The sequence below is a fragment of the Egretta garzetta genome, unplaced genomic scaffold, assembly GCF_000687185.1.
Source record: "Egretta garzetta isolate BGI_Z169 unplaced genomic scaffold, ASM68718v1 scaffold50, whole genome shotgun sequence".
NCBI classification, from domain to species: Eukaryota; Metazoa; Chordata; class Aves; order Pelecaniformes; family Ardeidae; genus Egretta; species Egretta garzetta.
The window spans coordinates 3,457,897-3,485,037 of NW_009258613.1; the positions used below are offsets into that span (position 1 = coordinate 3,457,897).

At 41.3% G+C, this 27,141-nt stretch overlaps 1 protein-coding gene across 1 annotated transcript; it reads right to left on the minus strand.

Moving 5' to 3' along the window:
• Positions 1–10,224: 10,224 nt before the first annotated feature.
• HHLA1 (HERV-H LTR-associating 1) lies at positions 10,225–26,484 on the minus strand. The gene is made up of 15 exons (XM_035903445.1): positions 26,409–26,484; positions 25,030–25,089; positions 23,555–23,635; positions 23,003–23,086; positions 22,825–22,908; positions 21,373–21,456; positions 20,741–20,801; positions 20,550–20,632; positions 19,660–19,752; positions 18,369–18,575; positions 17,755–17,826; positions 17,446–17,517; positions 10,922–11,078; positions 10,506–10,588; positions 10,225–10,268 (listed from the first exon to the last, which is right to left on the minus strand). The coding sequence occupies exons 1-15, from the start codon at positions 26,482–26,484 to the stop codon at positions 10,225–10,227; spliced, it is 1,341 nt and encodes a 446-aa protein (XP_035759338.1).
• Between the last annotated feature and the right edge of the window lie 657 nt (positions 26,485–27,141).

Consider the following 27,141-nt stretch of genomic DNA (forward strand, 5'->3'; position numbering starts at 1 on the left):
GCAAACAAAGTTGAGAAGAAAAAGATTTAAAAATAAAAAAACCCCAACAAACCAACAACATATGCTTCATTATGACACATTCACTGCAGGCATTTTGACTACCTTCCTACACTAGCAAGCTGATTTATCAAGGCCCTGAAACACTTACTTAGCTCCATCTGCACGCAGGAAAGCCCAGAAGCATACTGGTAAGTCACATTGACTTCAGCTTGAAAATCAGCCCTGTTAAACTGAGGTATTGCTAGTGAGGATATGCTAAACCTGTATTCCTTTGCTCTTCTGAACAGTAGTGCTTACTGGGATAAATCAGTAGAATTGTATAAAATTGTTTTAGTTGGCCAACTACTTCCATTGTCCCAAATGTTTGTACTCTGTAACCCTGTGCTCTTCACTTATTTGAAGTCAAGAGGTTTGGGTTTTCTGAGTCCTTATTGCCTGTTACCTTATTGCCTTTCTTCCTATCACTATTTTTTTTAAGTTAATTATCTCATTTTCCTTTTGAAGATGCTGTGGTATATTTTCCACACCTTTATTTTTTTTTCTGTTTGCCGTTTCCTGAATTAAGGTGAAATCTAATGCTTGTTCTCCCCCTTCCCATTTTTTCCCTTGTTCTTGTCTTCCGCATGATTTTAGGAGAGCATGTGTTACTCTGGATTTATTTAAACTTAACTTTTTTTTTCCTTTAAGATAATAAGTCAAGGGTATTTTATTGGCTCAAGGATCTAAAAACTGAAGAAGAAAAGTAATGTTAAATTCACGGCATACCTTACATCTAAGAATAAATGGCATTAGGAAAGCTGTTCATTTTCTCTACAAAAGATTCTGGGAAACTGCTGCAGTTATGTTGCTCATCTGTTGCATTTTCCTGCAATAAGTGTAGGTGTAAGAGAGTAAAGTGGAGCAGTGGGTTTTTTAGGTGTAAGGCTTAACCTGATGTTCAGCAAAGGATTAGGAAAAACCAGGTCTTTTTTTTAGGTTGTATGTAAGGGCCTTCTCAGGATGTCTACAACTTTTGTGGAGTGAACATATGCCTCCAGCAATTAATTCTTAAGGTTTAGTGGGAGAATATGGATATGGGATTGAGGGAGCTAGGAAGAGGTGCTACCTGTCATGCTCTTTTCCTGAAAGTCTTGGTCACAATGAAAACTTTTAGATGAACAGCAATCCATCAGAAGTGTCCTTCATTGCAGCAGGACCAAGGGGAATGGACTGCTTTCCACAAACCAGAAAAGGTCTTCCAATAAAAGCTGGCCTTTTCACAGTACTAGAGCAAGTTTGTTGAAAGCTTGATGGCCACAAGGAATTCAGATTCAAGCAAAACAATGGTGTGCTTTGCAAAATAAATAACATTGAATGCTATATATTTGTACACATGCTTGCTGAAGAAAAACTGCCCCTTATTTTCTGGCTTAAAGCCTGTATTTCCTCTGCAATGACAAATATCCTTCCTGCAAGCCATCTTCTATCAAGTGCATCTAGAGCCAAGTTTTGACACACTGCATAACACCAAGGCTCAACTCAGTTGATGAATAGCCATTGATCATTTAGTCCTTTCAGCAAAATTTTGGAAAACACGAATATGACTTTGAGTTGAAATGAGACAGAGGAGGGAATTGATAAAGCCACGCTACAGAACTGCTGGAAGTTGTGATTACTCCAGCATCCTTCATTTGTACTTCTTCTTAGCAAACCAAATTTGCACACACCTAATTAACATGTAAATGTTTGAAACTCCCCTAGAGAAAAATCTCTACCACAAGGTCAGCAGCTTGATAAACCTTTGGCTCTTCTAATCTTTTCATTACAAAGAACGGTATCCCTAATTGTCACCAAGTCAAGATCAATGAACGAATGTTTGCTAACAAGATTGCTTAATTTTGTTTAAATTGTGGGGGCAGGGACAAAGAGCAAATACTTTCTGGATGAATTATTCTCTTTTCTTCTTTTGCTTTCATGATATCTAAGGCTATTGATCCTACATTGTTCCCTGTATAGCCAGTGAAAGATTGCACTACAAAAATCAATCCTTTAAATCTCAGAAGACCCCGGCGAGGTCAGCTTCTCTCACTTTTCTCTAAAACCTGCTAAATGACTTGGCATGTGTCCTGAGGATACTGCTATGATGCAGCAGCTCTTGGGCTTTCCAGTTGTATACCTTATCCACAAAATTTCTTTCAACATTCAGATACATGTAAAAATGTTTCTGGACTGTGTCTCTGATGTTGCTACTCTGACTATGCTTTTCTGAAGTGTAATCTAAAAAAAGCCCATCAAAAAACCATCAGTGCACCTTCAGGTTTTTTTTCAATCGTGACTAATTAAAACGTCGTAATACAGGGCATAGATGCAGTCATAATCCTCAGGGAGTAGAAACCTTGATTGCACCAGGAAAAGTCAGGGTGCAGCAAACCCAACCTATTTGATTTATTCAAGGTAAATGAAATTAGCTCCTCACAAAGATGCTAGTTCATGCACAGATATTTGCTTAAATCCCAAAGCAGAGATCAGCAGAATAGATCCCACATAAATATAAGTCTTTAATCCTCTCCAATCCTAAAAATGGTAACATTTGAAATCTTTGTGCTCAGATTGTGCTTAGCTGGGGGAAAAGAATCTAAAAACTATGGCACAGACTTTTGAGGTGTGGGGGGAAATCTCTTTCAAACACTACGTCAGAAAAATTACCAAGTGTCCAGGTATTTCTGAGTGCACTAGATATTATCAATATACATAGACCCCTTTACCTCTGGGGACTAAATACTGCTTTATTTTTTTATGAATAAACAGTGTAGGTATCTTGGCCTTCTCTATCACTGCAGTGGGAAATGCTAATATTCTTACTGATTTTTATTCATATAGTAGGAGTCTTAAGGTTCAGCTTCATCAATTTATTTTAGCCCATGCTTTTTGCGTTAGACCTGTTTCTTTACTGACTTCTAATGCATGCAGCCCCTTAGAAGAAAGACAACTGTTGAAGTCGAAGTAGGTCAGTGCAGAGTTTTGTCTATGCCAAGGTGCTGAGCTTTCTTTTCCCTTTAGAAATAACCTCACTGAAGGACCAGAAATGGTGTTAGACCTTCTAAGAGTCCTTCTCTTCACCTGCAAGCCGCTGCTCTTAATGGCATTCCTACACAGTGCAGGGACTGCAGAAATTGGAAATGTTTGCCCATCCCTCTCACTGAGAATCTCATTCACCCATGACAATAAAATCTAGAGAGTTATATGAAGAAGAAAAAAACCCATTCATAGTAAAATTTGAAGGAGGAGCTTTAGCTGAACATGAGTTACATTTCAGAATGCACTGAATGGTTTATTTAGACAATATACCTATATTTAATGAGTAGAATCTCTATATACAAGTTGTAACTTTTTTGGAGTCTAGATGACTTAAATAATGACCAAACGCTAGCAGAAGGGAGTTGCAATTTTTTTGGTTATATTGTCAAGCCTACTAAATATTTCTTGCTTCACTACAAGACCTGAGGAAATATATGTTATATAAGTACTCCATAGGTAAATTTATTTAAGCGCATTTGGGTGTTGAACAACTAGGTTTGAGGAGACAGAAGGTGTACTTCTAAAGGATTGTTTCCAAATGCACATATTATAATAATACTTAGGCATAATTGTAAAAAAATCATAAAAATACATTGCCACTTACCACTGTACAACACCACTGACATAGACACCAGCAGAATTGCAATCATTTTTTGTTTAATCCAAAGACAAGAAAAAGTCACACAGCAGACGGGTGTGCCTGTTAAGTAAAATATTAGGCAGAATGTTATCTCTGAAATCGGGGAGTGGGAAGACATCAGCTTAGAAAATCATTCTTCTTGTAGCCTGGCCATATTTCTGCTTGATGCCATTCAGGTTTTATCCTTATCATAGTAAATGCACATATTACAGCAATGATGAGCCTTATGTATCCTTCAAATTTTATCAATATGTCTTCTATAAACGTATAAAATCATAGAATCATAGCATGTTTTGGGTTGGAAGAGACCCCTAGAGGCCATCTAGTCCAACCCACCTGCAATGAGCAGGGACACTGCTAACTAGCTCAGGTTGCTCAGAGCCCTGTCCAACCTGGTCTTGAATGTTTCCAGGGATGGGGCCTCCACTACCTCTCTGGGCAACCCATTCCAGTGTTTCACTATCCTCATTGGAAAGAATTTCTTCCTTATATCCAGTCTAAGCCTACCCTGCTTCAGTTTAAAACCATTACCTCTTGTCCTGTCACAGCTGTCCCTACTAAAAAGATTTTCCCTATCTTTCCTATAGGTCCCCTTTAGGTACTGAAAGGCCGCAATCAGGTCTCCCCGCAGCCTTCTCTTCTCCAGGCTGAACAAGCCCAACTCTCTCAGCCTGTCCTCATAGGAGAGGTGCTCCAGCCTTTGGATCATTTTTGTAGCCCTCCTCTGGACCTGCTCCAACACTTCCATGTCCTTCTTGTGCTGAGGGCTCCAGAGCTGGATACAGTACTCGGGGTAACTAACAATATTCGTTTTGGTATTGCTTTAGATGAGTCAACAGGGTCTGCCAAAGTGCCATAGACAGGGAAAGTTCGTTTAGCAATAAAATTATGTACTTGAAGTTTCTTTTCTTTTGTGAACAGTTTTCACATCTTCCTTGATCTAACACGGTGTTTAAACAATTCTACACGTTATATTCAGTGCAGATATTGTGAAACACTGTAAACTCAGAGACATTCTGGGATTACTTCTATTGAACCCAGTTAATCTGCAATCCATTATATTAGTTTGCTTCACATCACAAAAATCTCTCCCACTTCGTAATGAGACATTTACTCTAATCTGTGTTGAGACTGATCTAATGTATCATACATTTTCCTAATGATAAACACTACGTTGTTTGGAGATCTTCAAGTTCTGGGTGTGCTTGTCCTTACAGAAATATGTGATAACAATTATTCTGAAGCTGAAAGCCTTGCACTAGTATCATTAAATGACAGGCAATAGATTGATTTTGAACTACAGTCACAGCTTACCCTAAATTTAGTATGATTTTCTAAGTAAGTCAGGCATGGAGTTTTTTACAGCCAAATTAATGGACATTTATTTATCAGTTTTCAAATATGTATCAACTTTTGATTATCTGTTCCCCTAAGGTAAAATATTGCATTCATTTCTATTAAAAAATCTTATAATATTTCATCAGGAAGTGAGGTTATAAATCTAACAGCTTTAAATATTTATAGTTTAGTATCCTAAATTGCTTACCTACACTTTAGTCTACAACTCCACAGTCCCAAATAGCTTATTCTACATTGTTTTCTTCCTGATTCCTGTATTAGAGAGTATATCTAGAAAGGCTTACCTTGACGGATATTATTCGAAAGCAGTTGGATGGAGGACAAATGGATTTCAACAAAGTCAGTACTAAGTTATTTATACCCACTTGGATATACCCATGTGATCACTTCCTTTATCAAACCCACTTCAACATTTATTAATTAATTCTGCCACAAGATTCCTTAGTCATCATGTCCACAGTGTATCTTAGTAATATAGCTCCAGCCATGTAAAGGATCTATACTCTGTTCTGCAGGTGCATTCACCGTATAGTAACTTTCCCTAATACTCTTGGCTGTAATTAAATAACAATCATCTCATTGTTATTAATCACTCACAAAATCTGTGGGGCATGTCAATATGGCTTTAATAGCTTAGCAAGAGGTAGTGTTCAGTGATGAAAGATGAGTGAAAATTTATACAGCTTTAAACACTGGCATTCCTCAGGGTCGAAAAGTCTGCTCTCGTCTATCCACAGTGGCTCTGATCCAAAGCTGAGTGAAATCCAGAGGAAGGTTGCGTCAATGAGCTTTGGGAAGGGTTCTCCTCATTGGGAAGGTGGGCTTTCTGCCAGCTTCAGACACAGCTAGCCTTCAAAGATGCCATCAACAAAGGCAAACTGTCCACTGAGCTTCAGCATGGAGAAGTTAGTTAGAATTCCGACAAATTTGGAATTGTAAAAATACTTATATGAACAAAAGGTTTGGCTCCCGCGAAGTAGGCCCTGTGAACCACGTTAGCCCTGTGAATGACATGGGCCCTGTGAACTACATTGTCTTCAGAGAGGCCTTTGACGTCGTTTCTTGTAAGATCCTCACAGAGAAACTGTTGATATATGGTCCAGATGACCCCAGTGAGGTGGGGCACAAAGCCTGGTTGGGAGACCAGTGACTAGCAGTTTACCCCGGCAGTCAATACTGCATCTAGTCTTGATTAACATCTTCATTAATGATCTGGATGCTGGGGCAGAGTGTACCCTCAGCAAGTTTGCAGATGACACTAAACTGGGAGGAGTGCTGGACACATCAGATGGTTGTGCTGCCATCCAGAGGGAACTTGAAAGGCTAGAGAAATGGGCCAACAGGAACTTCATGAAGATCAACAAGAAGTGCAAAGTCCTGAACCTGGGGAGGTACAACCCCATGCACTAATATATGCTGGTGGCCACCCATCTGGAAAGCAGCTTGGCAGAAAAGGACCTGGGGTCCTGGTGGACAGCAAATTGAACTTGAGTAAGCAGTGTGCCCTTGCAGCAAAGAAGGCTAAGGGTAACCTCGGCTGCATTAGGCAAAGTATTGCCAGGTGATCGAGGGAGCAGATCCTTCCCTTCCACTCAGCACTGCTGGGGCCACACCTGGAGAACTGTGCCCAGTTTGGGGCTCCTCAGTGTGAGACAGACATGGACAAACTTAAGACAGTGTAAAGAAGGGCCACAAAGATGATTAGATGACTAGAGCATCTCTCATATGAGGGTCTGAGAGAGCTGGGACTGTTCGACCTAGAGAAGCCTCAGGGGGAATCTCATCGATGCCTCTAAGTACCTGAAGGGAGGGTGCAAAGAGAACAGAGCCAGGCTCTTGTCAATGGTGTCCAGTGACATGACAAGAGGCAGTGGGCACAAACTGACATGCAGGAGGCTCCCTCGGAGCATCAGAAAATGCTTTTTTACTGTGACAGCAACCAAGCACTGGCACAGGTTGCCCAGAGAGGTTGTGAAATCTCCCTCCTGCTCTCCTCCTTTGGAGATATTCCAAAGCCATTTGGACATGGTCCTGGGCAATTGGCTTAAGGTGTCCCTGCTTGGGCAGGGTGGTGGACCAGATGGCCTCCTGAGGTCCCTTCCAACCATTCTGTGATTCTGTGATTCCATGATTCTGTATTCATTCAGTACTGACAAGTTTCCAGGAAAAGGACAGGGTCAAGTCATACCATTTTTGTGACCAGCCCTATCAAGGAATTTTACAGAAGAGTGAAACATGGCAGAAATTATGCCTTATTGATATGAAAATTCATTTTCATGTGAGTTTTGGTGCTTCCAGTTGGAGTCTCCAGTGATTGCCCAAAGAACATTTTTACTGCCTTAACAAACATTTTCAGACAAATCAGAGCGGGGTTGGCTGGATATAATAATAAATGAGTCCTCTGAGATATTGATTTGCCCGTATTCCACCATCATTTCTGTACTTCTGCCAAGCATGCACAGAGGCTTTACAGGACTGAAACACCTGGAATATGGAAAAAATTTTTTTTTTTTTTGAGAGCAGCCAATGTGTTCACTTTCTTCACGGAGCCTTGCTTTTTCATTCTTTCTCTTGTTTTGTAGTTTTTCTCATTAATTTTCATTATTCTCCTGGGAAAGCCAAACAGTAAACAACTGTGACAAGAAGGCTGTCATTCAGGACAGGTATGATTAATCCTTTTTCAGCTTCTTTCACAAGACAGCCATAACCACGTGATACCTTCTAATTCTCTCCCCATGAACACTCTCGGGCAATAGCTCTCAGCCCTTTCCAAGACCTTGGAGTGGAGACGTGACCGACCCCCCACGCCAGACACAGCTCAGGCACACCCTATCGCACTACGGATGGGTCAGCATTCTTTCCAAGGACTTGTATTTCTGCAGGAAAAACACAGAATGATTTCTTATTAACACAGAATTGTCCTTTAGTGTGGAGATCAGTGGTACAACTCTGAGCTGATTAAATTCTTTAAAATAGTTATAAAAAAAATCTTTTAAAAGGGAAGACTTTTAATTTTTTTTTCTGTTGATAGTGTCTTTTTATTCAAACCTAAAAAAACCAGAAAGTCAAATTGACTTTAATAATTGTTTTCTCCCATATGTTTTTGTTTTCATGTCCTCCTTCCTGAGTTCTCAGAAAACTTAATGATAAAAATGTAAGAAAAAATAGATATTTTTTTTTTTTTAAATCAGGTCTTCAGGCTTTAAGATGTTTTTGTGAGATTTAAAAGCAACAGTCGCACAAAGGTGTAATTCACCCCGGTCCTCACAGCAGAGTTGATCCTGCCTTGGATGAGGACAGTTGCTGCGGAGAGAGGTATCTCCACAACATTGCAGTACTATGGCCATCTTAATACTCCTGATTTAGACATTCACTGTATCTACATTTCTATTTCTTCCCCTGGTCTAACTTTCAATATTAACTGTAACTGGTACTACTCCAGTCTATCCTGCTTTTTGATATCAGAAATGTTTCTGCCATGCTATTGGGCACAACAATGAGGAGGAAGCTGAGGAACAAAGAAGAACCCGATGAACTTCAACATGGGCAAGTCTTGGGTGCTGCACCTGGGGAGGTTGAACCCCATGCACCAGTACAGGCTGGGGGATGATCTGCTGGAAAGCAGCTCTGCCGAGAGGGACCTGGGAGTCCTGGTGGACGACAAACTGACTGTGAGCCAGCAGTGTGCCCTTGTTGCCAAGAAGGCCAATGGTATCCCGGGGTGCATTAAGAGGAGTGTGGCCAGCAGGGCGAGGGAGGTTATCCTCCCCCTCTACTCTGCCCTGATGAGACCCCACCTGGAGTACTGTGTCCAGATCTGGGCTCCCCAGTTCAAGAAGGATGAGGAACTCCTAGAGAGAGTCCAGGGGAAGGCTACAAAGAGGATGAGGGGACTGGAGCATCTCCCCTGTGAGGAAAGGTTGAGAGAGTTGGGCTTGTTTATCCTGAAGAAGAGAAGACTGAGGAGGGATCTCATAAATATTTACAAATATCTTAAGGGTGGATGTCACGAGGACAGAGCCAGACTCTTCACAGTGGTGCCCAGCAACAGGACAAGGGGTAATGGGCACAAACTGAAACATAAGAGGTTTCAGTTGAATATGAGGGAGAACTTTACTTTGAGGGTGACAGAGCACTGGAACAGGCTGCCCAGGGGGGTTGTGGAGTCTCCTTCTCTGGAGATATTCAAAGCCCTCCTGGATGATGTCCTGTGCAACCTGCTCTGGGTGACCCTGCTTTAGCAGGAGGGTTGGACTGGATGATCTCCTGAGGTCCCTTTGAACCCCTGCCATTCTGTGATTCTGTGATTCCATGTAATGAAATGTATTTTGGAAGAGGGCTGCTGCCTCCCACCTCTCCCTGGGGACAGCATTCTTTATGGTGCCACTTTTCTCTTTGGCTTTCTACTACTTCAAATGTATATTTCTTCAGTGAAATATCAATGTGCACCAGCTGTTTTGCAAATAATAATTTTTTTTAATATTAATGGCTTGATGATGTACTTTGGGTTGATATTAGCATCACATTGCTGCAGTGTAACAAAATATAAGATTGTGCAATTTGTTTGGTTATTCTGCCCTTTTTTAGAACTGGCTTTTAGTTCTCCAGAGGTGCATATAAGGAAGGAGATAAATCTTAGTGAGCTCACACAAATATGTCAGCGAGTGAGAGTACAAGAGCTGTGAACATTGCCTCGGCTGAGCTCTGCCTTAGATGCATTGCTGAGGTAATGGGAGACTCTTGGTTTGGAATAACGGATAATCTGCATGTGTTCAACACCAGGAAAAATCCTTCTTGTCTTCAGTATTTCAGGTTGCTTTTGAATTATTTTGTATTTGTTTGTTTTGATTACTTTATCTTCATTGTAAATAAACCTAGAATAAACTATTTGCATTCACTAGCCAACCATTTAAACATCCTTTATAAAATACACTTTAAAAGCCTTTCAATGTTTTTATTGCAGTTACATCACTTGTATAAAATACATCTGTTTTTACACATTTTACATTCCTTGGAGGAAGACACATTTCTAATTTAACATCTGGTTAATAGCTGGTCTTGTTACAAATATTTGTAAATACCATGTTGCATCCTGATTTTTACACTGAGAAATGAGACAACTAAAACTGCCACCAATCTTCCAATTTGCAGTAAAATTCCTCAGTCCTCTAGACCGATGTACAGATGTTTTTAAGACATTTTTGTTTTAATGCTGGAAGAACACAAGAAAATTGTCATTAGAAGAGGTTTTATGAGGGAAATATTAAAAACATACATGAAGGTTAAATAATATTTTTTTTTAATCCCTTAAAAAAATTGTCAGATAAAATAGCTATCTGATGAAAGACAGCAAATACGCTGTGGATGTCTAAAACTTTTTGGGTTACCTTCATAATAAAGCATGTATGTTATACCTTCATAATCAGGCATAAAGAGAAAATATACTTACTGTGGGAGTAAGCAACTCTCTTGACTCTTCCACAGACATAACTTGCATTTTTCAAGAACCAGGAATAGTATTCAACACAGTACCTAAGGATGTAGTTAAAGTTAGGAGAGCATTAGCTTGTTATCCCTCACAAGCACAGCTGTATGCTTGTCATCTTGCTGATATTGAATATGGAGACAAAAAGCAAGATTCTGACCTCAGCGACGTCATTTGATATTTGGAAAAATTCGGCTGAGCTTTATTCACTTAGTTTGAATACTGGAAGCCAGACCAGGTGTTGATCGGTGCACTGGGGACCCATTTGGGTCTCGGCCAGTAGCCACAGACCCCCAAATATAAGGATTGGTGAGTGAAAATTGTTATTTGAAAAAAGATTTTAAACAGAGAGAGAGAGAGAAACTAGTGCCAGGTTTTACCTCATGGCTTCCTTTCTGGAATATCTTCTCTGACCAACACAGAGGCAGAGCTGAAAGAACCTACACAGCTCCATCACGCAGGGATTGAGCTTTTGCACTATAAGAGTGACAGGAGGCGAGGTCTCACGGGACTCTTTGAGGATCGCTTGTGGGCACCCTAGGAAAAAAAACCAACGCTGAACCAGTTCAAATATGTCTCCCATTAATTTTCTTGCAACGCCTTATCTGGGCTATAGGAAACACGCAGATTAATAAGCTCACGTAGGTAACAAAATCAAATCTGAGTGAGGCAGATAATGGAAAAGAAAACAACACACAGCCTGGCTGTTGCTTGAGTGAAAGCACAAGTACTCTGTTCAATTTATTATTATTTATCATTACTGGTTAGTTACTTAAAACCACGTTGCTTTTATTTATCACAAATATAAGGAACCTCTATAAAGATGTAATTTATTTGTTGTTACCTGTTTAGGTGGAGGCTCGGTTGCCACTGAAGTTTTCCTCAGTGCAAAACAGCAAGAGCAGCACTCTACAATTATATTTGATATTTTCTGCATGTATATGCTAATTTAATGAAAAATTCACTTCCACTTCCACATGCTTCCCTATACCCACCCTCTAAATCTGAATCCTAGATTAAATATCACTGAGCTAATAAACAAACAGACTCACTGCTCTCTCCATCACTGTTTTTAACCTCATTAACAAAATAAACATGATTTATGCAGAGATTATGGCTTTCTCTCTGTCCACCTCTCCGTCTGTCAGTTTTCCCCTTCTTGCTTCTAGTGACTTGAATAATCAGCTACTTTCAGGACTATTTTTAGGGATGGATAAAGATCCTCTGGATTACCAGAGAGCTAGTGGAGGCCCCATCCCTGGAAACATTCAAGACCAGGTTGGACGGGGCTCTGAGCAACCTGAGCTAGTTAGCGGTGTCCCTGCTCACTGCAGGGGTTTTGGACTAGATGACCTCTAAAGGTCCGTTCCAACCCAAAACATTCTATGATTCTATGATCAGTAAATTCCCACAGGTTTCATGATAACTGACAAGTAACAGGAGGAGACAAGGTCAATTTTTGCCTGCACTGAGAGGGAGGTAGGAATAATTTCTCCATTTTACTACTATTTTGCCGGGAGCCAGCTGGTTAATCAGTGTTTTTTCCTTCAAGTGTCCACCATTATATTATTTTAACATAAGAAAAACACAGGGAAATGGTGTACCTGGGGATGGGCTCCCTCTTCCCCTCTCTTGAGCCAACTGAAAAGAAAAGATCTAGTTTACTCCCTTCATTGAATCTTCTGCAGTCAGCACCAAGACATAAACGTTTGCACACCAAACATTTCATCCTGCCAGCAACTGCACCTGTGCCAGACTGCAGAAAAGGCAATGCTACAGAATAGGTGATGGCAGCTTTTAACAAAATCCTGAATTGCTGTGTGTTTTTTCAATGTCAAATACAATCTCTCTTCAGACTCCCTTTCTGCTACAGAAAAGAGAATAGGTGGCAAGGTGAAAATGGGGGAAACTGAGAAAAGGTAAGGCAAAAATTGAAGCTGTTTTCAATTTTTCAGGGCTTTTCGTCATCATATGAAGAGGAAAACCTAATATTTGCCATAGTCTTGTCTTCTCCAAACTATCACCTGTCACACATCATCTTCACCTTATCTAACAAACAGTTGTACTATGATGGGTCAGAATCAAAGGACTTGCTAGGAAAAAAAAAATCAATATTTACAAAATGCAAAAATGTTAATGGGGCATGGCTAAAATAGGTGTGTAACCACCCCTCCTTTGAATATTTAATAACTGTGCTCTGAAAAGAAGATGCTCTGGGTGAAGGCACACTTCGGGTCGCTGCAGTGAAGCTTCCTACCCTGCAAGGCATCACACCTGACCCGGGGGAGCTGCATGCACAGACATCATGTTGTCCCCTGCGTACAACAATCCTTTCAAAGGGATGTCGCCCCTACACTGGCACTCCAAAAAATAAGGGGCATCCCTGCAAACACCATGCTGGGGCTCTGAAAAGATAAGCAGGGACCAGGTTGTAAGAGGGCACATTTTGCATAGAATCATAGAATCATTTGGTTGGAAAAGACCTTTAAGATCATCGAGCCCAACCATGCCGATCCACTGCTAAACCATGTCTCGAAGCACCTCGTTTACCCATCTTTTAAATACATCCAGGGACAGGGACTCAACCACTTCCCTGGGCAGCCCATTCCAGAGCCTGACAACCCTTTCTGTGAAGAAATTTTTCCCAATATCCAATTGAAACCCCTCCTGGTGCAACTTCAGGCCATTTCAAAAAAAAAACCCCAGTCCCCCCAGCCACTCCTCATAAGACTTGTGCTCCAGACCCCTCACCAGCTTTGTTGCTCTCCTCTGGGCATGTTCCAGCAATGCAACACCTTTCCTGTAGTGAGGGGCTCAAAACTGAACACAGTATTCAAGGTGCGGCCTCACCAGTGCAGAGTACCAGGGGCACAATCACCTCCCTAGTCCTGCTGGCCACACTATTCCTGATATAAGCCAAGATGCCATTGACCTCCTTGGCCACCTGGGCACACTGCTGGCTCATATTCAGCCGGCTGTCAACCAGTAACCCCAGGTCTTTTTCTTCCAGGCAGCTTTCCAGCCACTCTTCCCCAAGCCTGTAGCGTTGCATGGGGTTGTGACCCAAGTGCAGGACCTGTGACTTGGTCTTGTTAAACCTACAGTTGGCCTTGGCCCATCTATTGAGCCTATCCAGATCCCTTTGTAGAGCCCTCCTCCCCTTAAGCAGATCAACATTTCCACCCAGCTTAGTGTCATCTGCAAACTTACTGAGGGTGCACTCCATCCTCTCGTCCAGGTCATTGATAAAGATGTTAAACAGAACTGTCCCCAACACTGAGCCCTGGGGGACACCACTTGTGACTGGATTTCAACTGGATTTAATGCCATTTTGCACCACCCTTTGGGCCTGGATTCTGGGCATCCCTCTCACATGCACCCATTGGGGTGAAAGAACCCGAACGTGCGGAGCGAAGGTGGCTGCAGTGTGATTGTCAGCTGGTTTTTCCATTTGTGTAACTAGCAGCAGGCTTTGGCCATGTGTAGATAAACTGCCTTACCTGCAGAGTATAATCCCCTTAGACAGTGTAATTGCATTTCCAGGTTCACATGTCTCACATGCTTTATAGCTTTGGGCCATCTTATGTTATGCGATAGGAGAGGTTGCGGAGGTTAAATTTGAACTAATGAAGTTCTGTTGAAATAAGCTTGAGTCGTCTAGCGCTGACAAGAAGTTTAATATAAAATGGCATTCATGGGCAGGAGGAAAATAAAGGCTCTGCCAACCTGAAAGAGATCACTATGAAACTATTTCTTTTGTGCCAGCGCTTGCCCAAGGTAGCAGGAGTCATGGAGGAGTAATGGGCAGACACTTGCAGCTCTCAGACTCACAGGCCCCTCTGAAAACCAGCTGCGTGCCAAAGGCACTGAACAAATATCAGGTGTAATTAGTCAGGGATGGGCAAGAGGGACCCCCATTTCTCTTAATCTTAGCAGCTTTGCATAAATGTCATTAAGCTTTGTCCACTTAATTGCATTTGATGCATCTCGACTTTTTTCTACTCGATGACAGTTAAAAATTAAGGATTTCTTGCTTTAATAAACATTCTTCATGTTAATAACCAAACATCAGAGCATGAGGCAATGAGGTTTTAATATAAGTTTTCCATGAAATGTAATGTTAGAGTAGCTGTGAATAATTAAAACTTGCTAAAGGCCGCCCTCCAACGATTCCCAGTCTCCATGGAAGTGGGTGCTTACTATCTGCCTAACTGGTGTTAAATGTTTTACTCAAGCTATGTGTTTTGCCAGCAGAAATTCAGCTTTATCTAAATGTAAATTGAATAACTGCAATTTCAATTTGGATTCATCTATGTGGGAAAGAGAAGTCAAATAAAAAAGCTGAAAGTTAAACAAATTGCTTTAGTTTTCATTTTTGACAATCACTTAATTTTAAATTAATGCTGAATTTACATAATACTATATTTATTTAATGCTGAAAGTCTCTTTCAATTACTGTTATATTTAATTTTATTTGGATTTGATCATATACTCACATCATATTATTGAAATTAAGATTTTCAGCGCCTCACAGTAATGTTTTAAATCTCTTCTTAAATTTCTACTGTGAAATGTATTTTTTTTTTTATTTGATTCATAAGTTCCTACATGTTTGGATTGGAATGAAAAAAAGAATTAAAAATAGGAATTTATTTCAGAACTTTCTTCTCTGAGAATTTTCTTTCCCAAGAAACTGAGTCATTCCAAAGAGGCCAGAAAGCGCAAGAACCACAGCTCCCTGTACGGAGCTTTGCTCTTGTCTATTTGAAATTACCATGTTACTGTCACAGGCAGCTGAGTGACCAATTCTTCCTGCAGTAAACAGGTTTTTCCATTATTAACTCAATATCACGTCTCTCCAACACTGAGATTAAATTTTGCTGCCAGTGAAAAGCAATATTATGGCTACTGTGAATAATTCAGACTTACAGTATCCCTCCCCACATGCTCTAATAGGCATACTTGCATATTTTATCAGTTGGCATCCACTTTTGTGATTTAAGAAATGACTTCTTGGAATAATGTCTCAGTCTTCAGAGCATTGTGGATGCCCTTCATTGCTTTGCGATCCCACCGTTCGATTTATTTCCCCAAATGCATGATTGATATATGTGGATAGACAGCCTCTGTCATCATGGTTTCTGATAGAGAGGCATTTAGTGACTCTCCATTCCCTGATCTCATTGAAATCTGCATTTCCCAGCCTTTTCAAAATGGGCTGGTTCCAAGTCCTAGGTTCTTCAACTATGGAGTTGGCCACCAGACAACAACTGGCACATGAACAAACTCTGGACTGTGCACACCACAAGTCCCGTCACACACTCCAGCAACTTCCAGTTGGCTGGCTGTTGTTTAATCCTCAAGTCAAACTCACTTAAAGCAAACAAGGAAGAGAACTTTGGTTTTGTGAAGAATTTTTGGTGGATGAGAATTACCATAGCATATTCCTCTGCTCCCAATCAGGATAAGAAGACCTAGTTCATCTTAAATCCTTCTCTTCCCACCATCAAGAGTGTCAGGAGGTCAAAGTATATTCATGTGATATGACATTGGCTCATTTACTTCATGCAACCAACGTACATCATGGGGGTAATATGAAGACTGATATTTGAGCTTTTGAAACAGGAGTAAAATGAGAGAAAGATCAAAAAAGGATACTTGGCTTCCTATCTCCATGATTTGAAAATCCTCTTACATCAAGAACTGCTCCTTGGCTCAGCACCAGTGTATCTTCTCCTCGGAAACACGTCTCTGTAGATAGCTTTTTACTGCAGCGTTCTCAGGCCTCCCAGGCAATTGCTTCTCCCCCTCTTCCCTGACACTGCCTTTCTGCAGGACTTGTGCTTTTATGATCACCTGATGCTGTTGTCAAACTTTGGTTTTCATGGTCAGTATTTTTGCCCTGATAACATTATTTACTTCTGATAATGGATGCCCTATGGAATGGTATGCTCTCAAATGCTTTCTTTTCTAATAGTATGAGTAAAAAAAAAATTTAAAAAAGAAAAAGAAAAGAAGACAAGCAGCCGAACATATGCTGATAAACTCAGCCAACAGGAGAGGACTGGGAACCATGAAAAACCTGACCAGAATCAGCAAAAGCTACAAAAAGTAGTCTTCAGTCCCCAACACAGGGATTTGCAGCTGAGATTTATTCCCATTGTACTCCTGAGCTCTGCTCTGACTTTGCAAATTTAGGAGTAGGTAGCCTGGACTCAGACACACACGTGCTCAGCATCCAAAGCACATGCTGGACTCTCCCAGAATTCAGACTCTGTGCCTGGCATTGAATCAGGCCCAGTTTTTCAAATCATGTAATCTCTTACTGAATACTTATAAGTAAATATAATTTTATTACCAACATGAGTATACGATACTTAAAAGTGGAATGGCACATCATCTTATATTAACTCTTAATTTCTAACTCTTTATTTTGGTGCTTAAAAGGAGGAACTGAGCTTTCCTGAGAATCTAGTTGGTAATGAGCCTTCTTTAGCTGAGGAGGAGGTTTGCAGTGTTGTAAATTCTGGCCAATTCTGGAGATTTCATGTGTCATGGACTGACAATCATTTTTTTTTTTATACCAATAGGGAGATTTAAAGCATTATATTTTCTTTTGGAATAAAGGAATTTTAAGATTCTCCAATAACCAATCCATGTTAAAATTGACACAGAGAGTACATATGTTAATTTTGTCACTGCAGTATAATTTATATTTTGAATGTGTGATTGTGTATGATCCACAAACAAATATGGTAGCAGTCCCTTATACATTTTGAGTGCTTTACATACATAAGATATCATGTAAATTAAACATGTATTTTGGTTTTGTGGGGGAAAATTTGCATATTGATGTACATTCAAACACACTACTAATTTTGCTCCATGAGGTGCACCTACTTACTGGTAGCTGAGTAAAGTTTCAGGGTCACACCAGGCCTGTAGGGTGCTGTAGACAGTACTGAGGAGGGCAAATCTGAAGGAGGGAAAAGAATACAAATTGCCTTGACATCGTAGCAGGAAAAAAAATAAAGGATGGTTGATTGAAAGAAAAGCAGGAAAAAAAAAAAAAAAAGCTGAAGTCACAGACCAGTAATAAACACTTACATAGATATTGATGCATACATACAGCCACCTATTTCTATATACATTATTTTCTATTTCATAAATGTGCCAACTGACACACTTTCTTATTACCCCAGATCAATCTCACCTGGCTCTGTTTGCACCAATTTGCTGGTTTCTTGAGGAGACGCCGTCTGCATCCAAAATGCGTACGCATCAGCTATGGGAACAGAAAGACACACGCTTCGTGCCATTCAGGATATTTGTTATTTATCTGTCTACTGAGAACTGCTATTTATGAGACAGCTCAACAGCCAGAGTCTCACCTGGTGCTTCCAGTGGCATATAAAAATGTCAGGATGAAAAAGGAAGGACAAAAGCTGTACTTTGCTAGATCTTGAAAAGGCCATGGGCTAGGGAAAGGCAGGATTTAAAGAAGATATGTTTAGTGGAGACCAAGAGAAGCAGCTCTATATTGCTTTTTCCCAAGTCTGCGCACCGTATTTGGGGCAAAATGTGAGGGAAGACTTGGGTGGCAGAGGTTTCTGTGAGGAGCAAGGCTTAGTTTTTCCCCAAAGGGTACAAAACTGCAGAGGGACCCTGTAAATTATTTTAGCACTTCGGCAACAAAAAACTCTACTCGCTAGTGACTCAGAGTGGGTCTCCCTGAAGGGACTCCCAACCCCAACCTCAGAGGTATGGTTTCAGCTTTTGACCAAACCCCACGGCTAGGGGGGTAAAGCAGGTGTCAGTCCTCCTCACCATACTCACTGGGGCTGGGCTGCAGGGCAGGCGATGGGGCTGAGCTCCCCCCAGCAGTCGGAGGGGAGCTGGCTGTGCCTTGGGCTCTGGAAGCATCCATGTGTGGTGATGGAAACCCTGATCCTGTTGCTTCAACCATCTTCGGCCATGGTGGGAACCTTGTGGCGTGGATTTCCTTCCATTTCTGGGCAAGAGGCATCCTGGTAGCTAGAGAAGCAGGAGAGACAGAGGGAGGGCGCCAGCAACGCGCTGTGGATGCTGGTGCCCCATGGCAGCAGCAAGTGCAACACTCTGGGGGACAATAGTATCTAAAATGCATCCAGAAAGTCCCATCTACTCCTTGAGTGCCTCCCCTGGCAGGTCGGTGGCCACTTTTCCATGTCATTTTAAAAATTATGCTTGGGTTTTTTTCTTTCCAGGAAAATATGGGGAGCACCAATGAAGTTTGAATTTTAACTAAGAACATTTTAATATGCAAGTTTTCATAAACCAAAAAAGAAACTGAAATGTTCCTTCAAAGTGTTTTGGTTTTTTTTTTCTTCACATAAATTATTTTTTATTTCCTAAACTGCTTCACTACAGAGGAAAGACATGAAAGCTCTTCTCTGTGTGAAGGAGAGCAGGCAGGTACTGGAGGGCAGATACTGGAATTTGAGAACTGATGACATTTTGTGGCAGGAGTGACACTCGGGGCTGGAAGAGATAACAAAGATTATAAAAAGACACCAGACTGACTAGGGAAATGTAGAGATTTTGTGGTAGACATGCAGCTGCAGTGACGAGGAGGCATGAAGTAAAATGCTGAATTTCTCTTTGCTGCTACTACATGCAAGCAAGTATGGAGATTTGATTTTCCACTTTCAAAATGAAGCAGACTAGAACTTTTCTACCTTCTAGCCTTGTGGCAAAGCCAAATGCACTAAAGTTTATGAAATGTTCAGGTACTCACAAGTGAACATCATATAAAGTCAGAGAGGAAAAAAATGAAAAATTTGCAGTAAGAAAGGAGAAGAAACAACCTGACCAATCTTCTTCTAGGTTTCAAAACAATTTTTTTTCTTCCCTGCCTCCTTAGAAAACTTATTTTTCTATAGAATGAAAAAAAAAAAGGCTTTTTACAATAGTTTTTCTATTCTCTGGCTATTCAGTGTATTACTGACCTGATCTGCTGTTTAAGACAAGCTTTTATCTTACTCTATAATTATAGTTCAATATCACAGTGCTGCACAGCAAACATACACGATCACTTGTCAAGACGAATATAAATTTCTGTCTGACAATATTTGCTCACTTTTAAATGTCCACACATGTTCTGCTGATGGATCCACCGTTTTGTTTGGGTCTTCCTGTAATTTCATGAAACTGGAAAATATTGAATCTAGAGCTTTGAGGTATGAGAAGACAGGGTTAGTACTCTCACCATCCATGGCATGTTGTGTCATAAAAAGGAAAGAATTCAGGTTCTGGTATGAAATAAACAGCTGTTGTCCTTTTAAATAAAAGTAATTGTTGGCAATGTGTCTTTGATTATTATTTTTTTTCAAGGACTGAAACGTCCTACAGCTTTCAGCAGAGGTTAACTAGTCACTGATTTCACTGCCTGCCTGTTTTAATCAGGCATTGAAAATGAGAAATAGTCATGGGCAGCAATGAGAGGTGAGCGTCTGAAGTGCAGCTCAGCCTGGCAAAGCAGTTTTGGGTGGAGGAGCCACGCCGCACACTGGCTGAATATATTCAATTCCTTTCTGAAGGTAACTCATGTAAAGGTAGGATATAATTCATGTAAAGGTAGGAGATATTTTGTGCTGAGATTTAAAGGAAGTACACATTTAGATTAAGAGCATCAGGGACCCTCGCCAGTCCAGTGCTGAATGCTGTAAAAATTCTCACCCCAGGAGGTTTTGGTTGTTCCTTCACTAGAACACCTCGTAGATAATAATTTCAAAGTTTGTAATTTTTGCTTATATTTATAATATAAATATTGTGTCACACAATATAAAATATTGTTAACAATCATAAGATATACAATAACATATTAATATATATAAGTAATAATAAAACCATAAAATAATATTTAAAAATACTTTTACATGCTGATGATGGAGTATTCATTGCAAGTGCTACCTGGACGTGGTTTACATTGTTGTTGCTGATTCCTTTTACTCCCCCGGGTGCACTTACCTGGGTCAGAAGATGTGTTACTGGAAAATGTGTAATTAATAACAGGAGAATTCTCCAGCATTTCCCAAAAGTCAGACAGATTTCTCTCTGCAAATAGACATGCTTACAAATATCAAGAAATGCTTGTTTCCAGTATAAGTCATCACTGTGAGTAAATAGGGTACTATCTTGGGGTGGAATGGTCTCAACACTTACCTGTCTGTCCTGTCATCACACAGATGTAGATACAGTCTGAATCATTGCTCTGACGCACTGAAAGGCAGAAAAATGTAAACCAGATCATTGTAACCAGGTTTCATTATATGATATTATTTTAAACAGTTGAAAACACAAACACAAAATGGTATGCAGCTACTGCAGGTGGCCAAATATTTTCCCTCTGATCTGATTTTTGACAAAAATCTTGAACGAGCTCCAAATCCAAATGCTAATATTTCCAGGGGAAATTACCTATCTAATTAAAATTCTAAATGGCAAACGTTTTTACATGGAAATAAAAAATTCTTCAGATAATATAGCCCATAATTATTCTTTGGGAATCGTAATTCCCCAAAATACCAGCATTTAATAATAATTCACCAAACTTTCAAACAAAAGATAGCTGCTCCTAGAAACATGTATGTCTCTATATTATATATATACACATTATATATGTACCTTGTTCTTCTAAGGAGATTTCGTTTACAACTGCAGTCCATACTTTGCAAGAAAAACGATGCTGAGTAAGAGCAATAGGCTTTTATACACATTTTTATGCTTGTTCCCACGCCAGAAGTAAATCAGACAAATAAGACAATGATAGAGGTTAAAAGGAAATGCAAACCTGAGAGAATGGAAGTGGATTTGAAAATTTCTGTAAGATAACTGGTGGAGTTTCCAATAATATCAACAAGTAAAGCTGTGAAATCTGGACAATAAAATAAAGAAAGTTTATGATTGAAAACACATTCTGTCATCTATGCTAAGTCAAAACATGACTTTTATATGCGATCATATTTTGTATATATGCTTGTACGTGACAATGTTTAAAATATTTTAAAGTTCAAAATGTTTGTGCTGAATGGGAGTGGTCTTAAGAAGCCACTGGAATACTCTGCAGAAGCTTATTTCAAAGAGGATATCCAAAATAGCAGCAATGTGCCTAAAAGTAAACTTAAATGGAATTTATCTGTTCAAGAGAACAATTTAAAATAACACTCTACTTAGTCTGCTTAAACATAGAAGAACCAAAGCTTGTAGGCTTTGCCTGCACAAACTGCCATGTAGGACCATCCAGGAGGCATCTGGTTGTCTCCTCTGAGGTCTACTTCAGACATATCGATGACGTTGTTGTCAGCTCCAAAAAATGGCTACCAGTGGTGGTGTTACGACTTTTTCATAACAAGTTTTAGCAGTAACAGGTCAGCGTTCTCACTTAGGGAGCGGCAGACATGAGCCCTGTGTTGGGCACTCAATGTCTGCTCCTTGGGAGGATGTTCTAACCACCAAGATATTCTGGATTTAGGGCAGAAAGATTGCAGTTTCTCCATTATCCTCCAAGGCAGACTGGGTCATTATGCAGTGAGGCTTGTGTGATGTGTGGGTCCAGAAAAAGCCATGAAAGCCATTGTGGCTCATGTGTGTGGTCATCACACACGTCTTAGAGGGTATGGGTTATGGTCCCTAGTTGCTGATCTACTCTTGATGTCTTACATTAACCAGACATAGAATTATAGTGCTCAGACCCACCCTGGAATATTAAATACTGTGAGATCAGGGATGTGAATGAGGATTGTAGGTAAAGGATTTGCCCAACAGCACTTTATACCCCATTAAACAGCTCTGAGAAGATGTTAATCCTTGCTTTTCACACCTGTTGGGCTCATTGGCATTACTGGAGTCTATTGGTGCAGAGAAGCCCTTGTTCATCTCCTGTGGGTTATCTCAGGAGGGTGAAAGTGGCTAAGGTAAGGTATTTTTTTTCTGGCTTGTCTCTCCTGCGCTGCTCTTTACGCTCCAAAGAAGAAAGGGAGTTCTTTCTGCCATGTAGACCATGCTGGTCACTTGACTGATGGGTCCATCCCAGACCGGTTGGCTGGGTGCAGCCGCCTGAGACTGGGTTCATCGAGTCTCCCCCAGGGTTCAGAGCAGCCACTTGTCGTAATGGCTGTTGACCTCGGTATGGCGATGCTGCTCCTACAGGTGAAGTCTGCAGAATTCAGGCTACAGCTTCCAGCTCCAAAGGAAATAATTCAGCTTAGGCACTCGCAATTGCCAACCTCTCTTGTGTACCCACCTGTCAAGTCATTTGTCACATTGTTCAAACAGTAGCAGTAATGCATAGGGAACTTGCCAGGGTCAACATTTTTCACGTTAGAAACTGTAAGGAGACAACAGAGAAAAATCAGTATCTGGATGCAGGGGCTATGTGAGAGAAAACACTCCTGCGTGGAGCAAAGCGCCGAGACACTCACTGTTGTAAATGGTGACTGACACTTTGTGGAAGGCAAACGAGCTGTAAGACGTGACGCTCAGCAAAGAGAAGAGTTTTTTGCTACCTGCAGAAACACATCCCCATGCTATTAGTGGTTGGAACAAATTATGCAAACGGAGTGTTTTGACTCTGCTCATTTAATTTCTAAAAGGCTCCTGAGGTGCTGATACTTTACAGCTGCCCGAGACTGAATTATTTCTGGTTTCCACTGAGGGAAGGATCATTTGTATTAATTCTTCTTTTTTTTTTTTTTTTTTTTTTAATTCAAAACCTACACTGCATTATAAAGTGCTTTCTAAAGGTATCCCATAAGAAATTATGTCGTGTCTATATATAAGCACATACAAATTTCTAAATTCTTTGGGGCAGACAGCTAGCTGCATTATAAATGCGCAAGGGTAACTTGCTCCTGGAATCAATTCCGGAGGCAGACGGTGTGCATTTATGGCTTCTCCTCCTAACGCCATCAGCCCTTTATCTCACTCACCGCCGGCTGCCAGCCGGCGCGACCTGCCCGGCGCTGCCGCCTTACCTGTGAGCGCCGTGTTCAGCATGCCATTCACCAGCTCAGTCAGGTTAATAGCAGCCAGATCCACGGACTTTGCAGGCAGCTCTGAAAAAGAAGGGGTCTCTGAGCAGTTGGTTGCATGAGGGTTTAAGGAGACGGCTGTTAATCCCCTGCTTGTGCATGGCAAAAAGCTTCCAGAATGGAAAAAAATAAAATGAGCAGATTGTGTATCAAGGTGCACTGAAAAACCAGTGGTGAGAAAATAAAGATGCCAAGAGTACAGAGAGGAGTCTGGAAAATCATAGAATCATAGAATTGCTTTGGTTGGAAAAGACCTTTAAGATCATCGAGTCCAACCTTTAACCTAACCCTGACATCCCACCACTAAACCCTGTCCCTAAGCACCTCACCTATCCTTCTTTTAAATACCTCCAGGGATGGGGACTCCACCACCTCCCTGGGCAGCCCATTCCAGAGCCTGACAACCCTTTTAGTGAAGAAATTTTTCCTAATGTCTAGCCTAAACCTGCCCTGGCGCAACTTCAGACCATTCCCCAAATATAAAAAAATAACAAGATGAAGTGAGCAGTGCAATGGTAGGCCAAAATTTAGGTCGGGCTCTATGTTGCCTATTCCCTTGAGCATGCCCTTGAGCAGGCTGCCAGGGAGCCGCAGCCAGTCCTGACATTTTGGAGCCCCCTTGTGCTGGGCAATGTGTATTTACTGCCAAAATTGCAGCAGATCTCTCTTTACTGATCACAAATGGAGGAGACCTGTGAAATGTTCCCCCTTCCCCAATACTACATAGAACTGGGATGAAAATGTAGATTTTTTTTTTCAGCTCCTTTGATGTCTATACAACAGAATAAAATGACTGTAGCTGAATCACACTTTTTTATTTTAACATGTTTTCTTTCTGACGTTTATTTGGTTTTTTCCAAGTCAAAATTTCTGAAGATGTTCTTTTGCTTCCCTCCCCCAAAGTCACGCAGAAGCAGAGCAGTACGGTGCCTGTGAGTGTGTGTGCGAGGAGGGAGGTCTCTGTGTGCGTGGCAGAGAGAGAAAAAACAGCGGGATGGAAAAAGAAGCACAGAAAGCTGAGATGAGAGCAAAATCAAATTTGTGGAGAAATGCAGTTTTCCAGTGACATCAGTATTATTTTTAACCATTTCAAAACCAAGATGCACCCCAGGGCTGGAAGCAGGGTTTGTCCAGAGTGTAGAAGAGAGGAAAGGAAAAGCAAAAGGGAATAGGGAGCTGGGCAGGAGAGAAAGGAAAAAGAGACAACAACATTTTAGATTCCTGGAAGGACGGAGGTTAAGCTGGCCAGGGATCTGGGCAAGCCCTGTGTTGGGTGAGGAGCCCTTGCAGCACTGGTGGGCTGGGGCTCACAGACCCTGCAGGAGAAGGGCCCATCTACCACCACCTCCGTGTCCAGCTCAATTCCTCCCACTCTCATGAGCACCCCACACGGGGTCTGCTGACGTGCTGCTTGTTACCTGCAGTAGCCAGCACTGCCACTTGCTTCTCTTTCTTATTTTCTCTTCTTATGCATGAAGCTGTGAAGTGAAGAAAGAGACTGAGAAACAGTTGTCCCCATTAAGCTACCAAGCAACTCTTTCACTCAGCAACCGATGGACATTAGCGCTGCAAAGTATTCACAACAGCAGCTGATCAAGCGCCTAAGCATAAGGATGTCCTAAAGGACTTGCCAGGTCCTTTAGCTGCCAGCTAAAGAAAGAAAACAGATTAAATATTAAAGCTTGCCCCCTTAACTCAAGAATCAAAAGAAAGAAAGTAGTACCAAGCTGTTGCAGAGGTCTGCACTAAGCTTGCACACAACCCTGGCTGCAAGGTACATAGTATAATAAGGCCGAATCTAAACAAATCTTCACAGGCTGTGTGCATGTTTGTTATTCAGAGCAGTCATTCGGTTGAGTACTGTTGTCAAGAGCTGGGTTTGGGAGGAATGAACTGGAGCTGAGTTCAGGACATTGGACTTGCTTCCTGGGATTCCTTCAGTGACCAACAAGAGGAAAATGCAGAGCAGCAATTTAGATATGACAGGACAAGTGCAGGAGTTTAGTGCTTAGGCTCCCTATCCCATCAAGGGAGAGCTAAGTGCCTCCCAAGAGTAAAGCTCCCCAAATGAGCCAGTGCTAGCAAATGCTAAACTCCTCTGAATTCCCTCTGAGGCTTCAGCTTCTCCATCCATCCAAGCTTCCCAGAGAGAAGTCCTTTCCTGGGAGCTGGTGGTGAGAAGGGCTTACCTTAGAGGTGGTAATGCCCCACTCTGTGTTATAACCCAGTGGGCAGAGGGAGTAGGAAACCTGGGTTCAATTTCCTCTTCAGAAAGAGGAAATCTGTAGGACTGGAAACAGCAGAAGAAAGAGGACATGCGACTGCATGATCTGGCTGTTTGTACCTACACTGGTGAAACCTGAGTGCTTGTCTTTATCCGTACAAAAATCTATGCCTTGTACAGAAGACAATCCCTGGACACATTTCTCTTTCTCCTTCTCTCTTTATCTATATGACTCCTCATACAGTGCCAGTCAGCTGTATTAACAATTCTCACTTAGTTTGAGCTAAATTTGGACTGACAATCTAGGTGGTAGGAGCTTTTCTAGCCCTTCTCTCTCTTTCCATATAAACCCTTATAACTCTAGATTCATGTCATGAAAGCCAAGAGTAGACCTTTGCCATCATCTAGTCTTCCCTGCTGCGTAGCACCAGCCCTGGAGCTCCAGCCCATCAGCTTTGCCTCTGTGGGATGAAAGAAAGAAGCCTGACATAGATGTGGGAATGGGGCTATGAGAGCAATTGGGAAAGAGGCACTTGGGTTATACCCTGGGGAGCACCAAACCATTGGCCTTACCTGTGTTGCAAATCAGAAAGAGACACAGAAATCCCAGGCTCATCTTCGCTGGCACATGCCAGCAGAACCACTGCATTGTGGAATCTGCCTTCCAGCAGTTTGGGCTGCTCTAGGAGAAAGAAATACTATTTTGGTGGTGTTAAAGTTTGTGGTATTATGTGATTTTGTCCAACCCTTTTCCCAGAATGATGTGGCCATGAGAGAAATAGTAGCTCTCTGGGATGCAGAGAAAAGATTGGTGGTGTAAATGGCAAAGAATCAGAAATCACACAATCAGTATTCTCTGTGTATGTCTGCGTGACATGAGTTCAGTATGTAACTCTTGATTTTTGAATCCTGTGTAACTATGGCTTTGGTGAGACTTGGTAAAGTCATCTATACAATCCTTTTCTCCGGCAGGATGGCCTGTGCCCAAAGGACACTGACACACCAGATGCCTAAACCCTTTCTGTTGAAACAAGATACAATTTACTTATGTTCCACTTCAGACCAGGTATCAGTTGAGCTCCTTTTCTGCAGAAACGTTGCTTGGCCTCTAATCCCTACCTAGTCTTGTATGTCAGTAGTTAATTATTGTCACCAAACTGTGCCCTGTGCTGCCTTGCCTAGTTGCTTGGGAGGGGTTGATGGTGCTCTGCCTTTCAGAGAATGAGCTGCTTTCCAAGTTTCAAAGATTTAATTAGAGGTGGCTAGAAAGAAAAGAAGGAAAGTCCTTGCTTCTTTACATGTTTCC

Excerpts from the sequence above, each read along its gene's own strand:
- HHLA1 (XM_035903445.1), bottom strand. The coding sequence starts at position 26,484 with ATGCAGTGGTTCTGCTGGCATGTGCCAGCGAAGATGAGCCTGGGATTT. Across the intron at positions 20,802-21,372 it reads ATCCACTTCCATTCTCTCAG|TGCGTCAGAGCAATGATTCA; the intron begins GTTTGCATTTCC and ends TCTGCCTTTCAG. Across the intron at positions 18,576-19,659 it reads ACATGTGTGGACATTTAAAA|CTACCAGGATGCCTCTTGCC; the intron begins GTGAGCAAATAT and ends CTGCTTCTCTAG.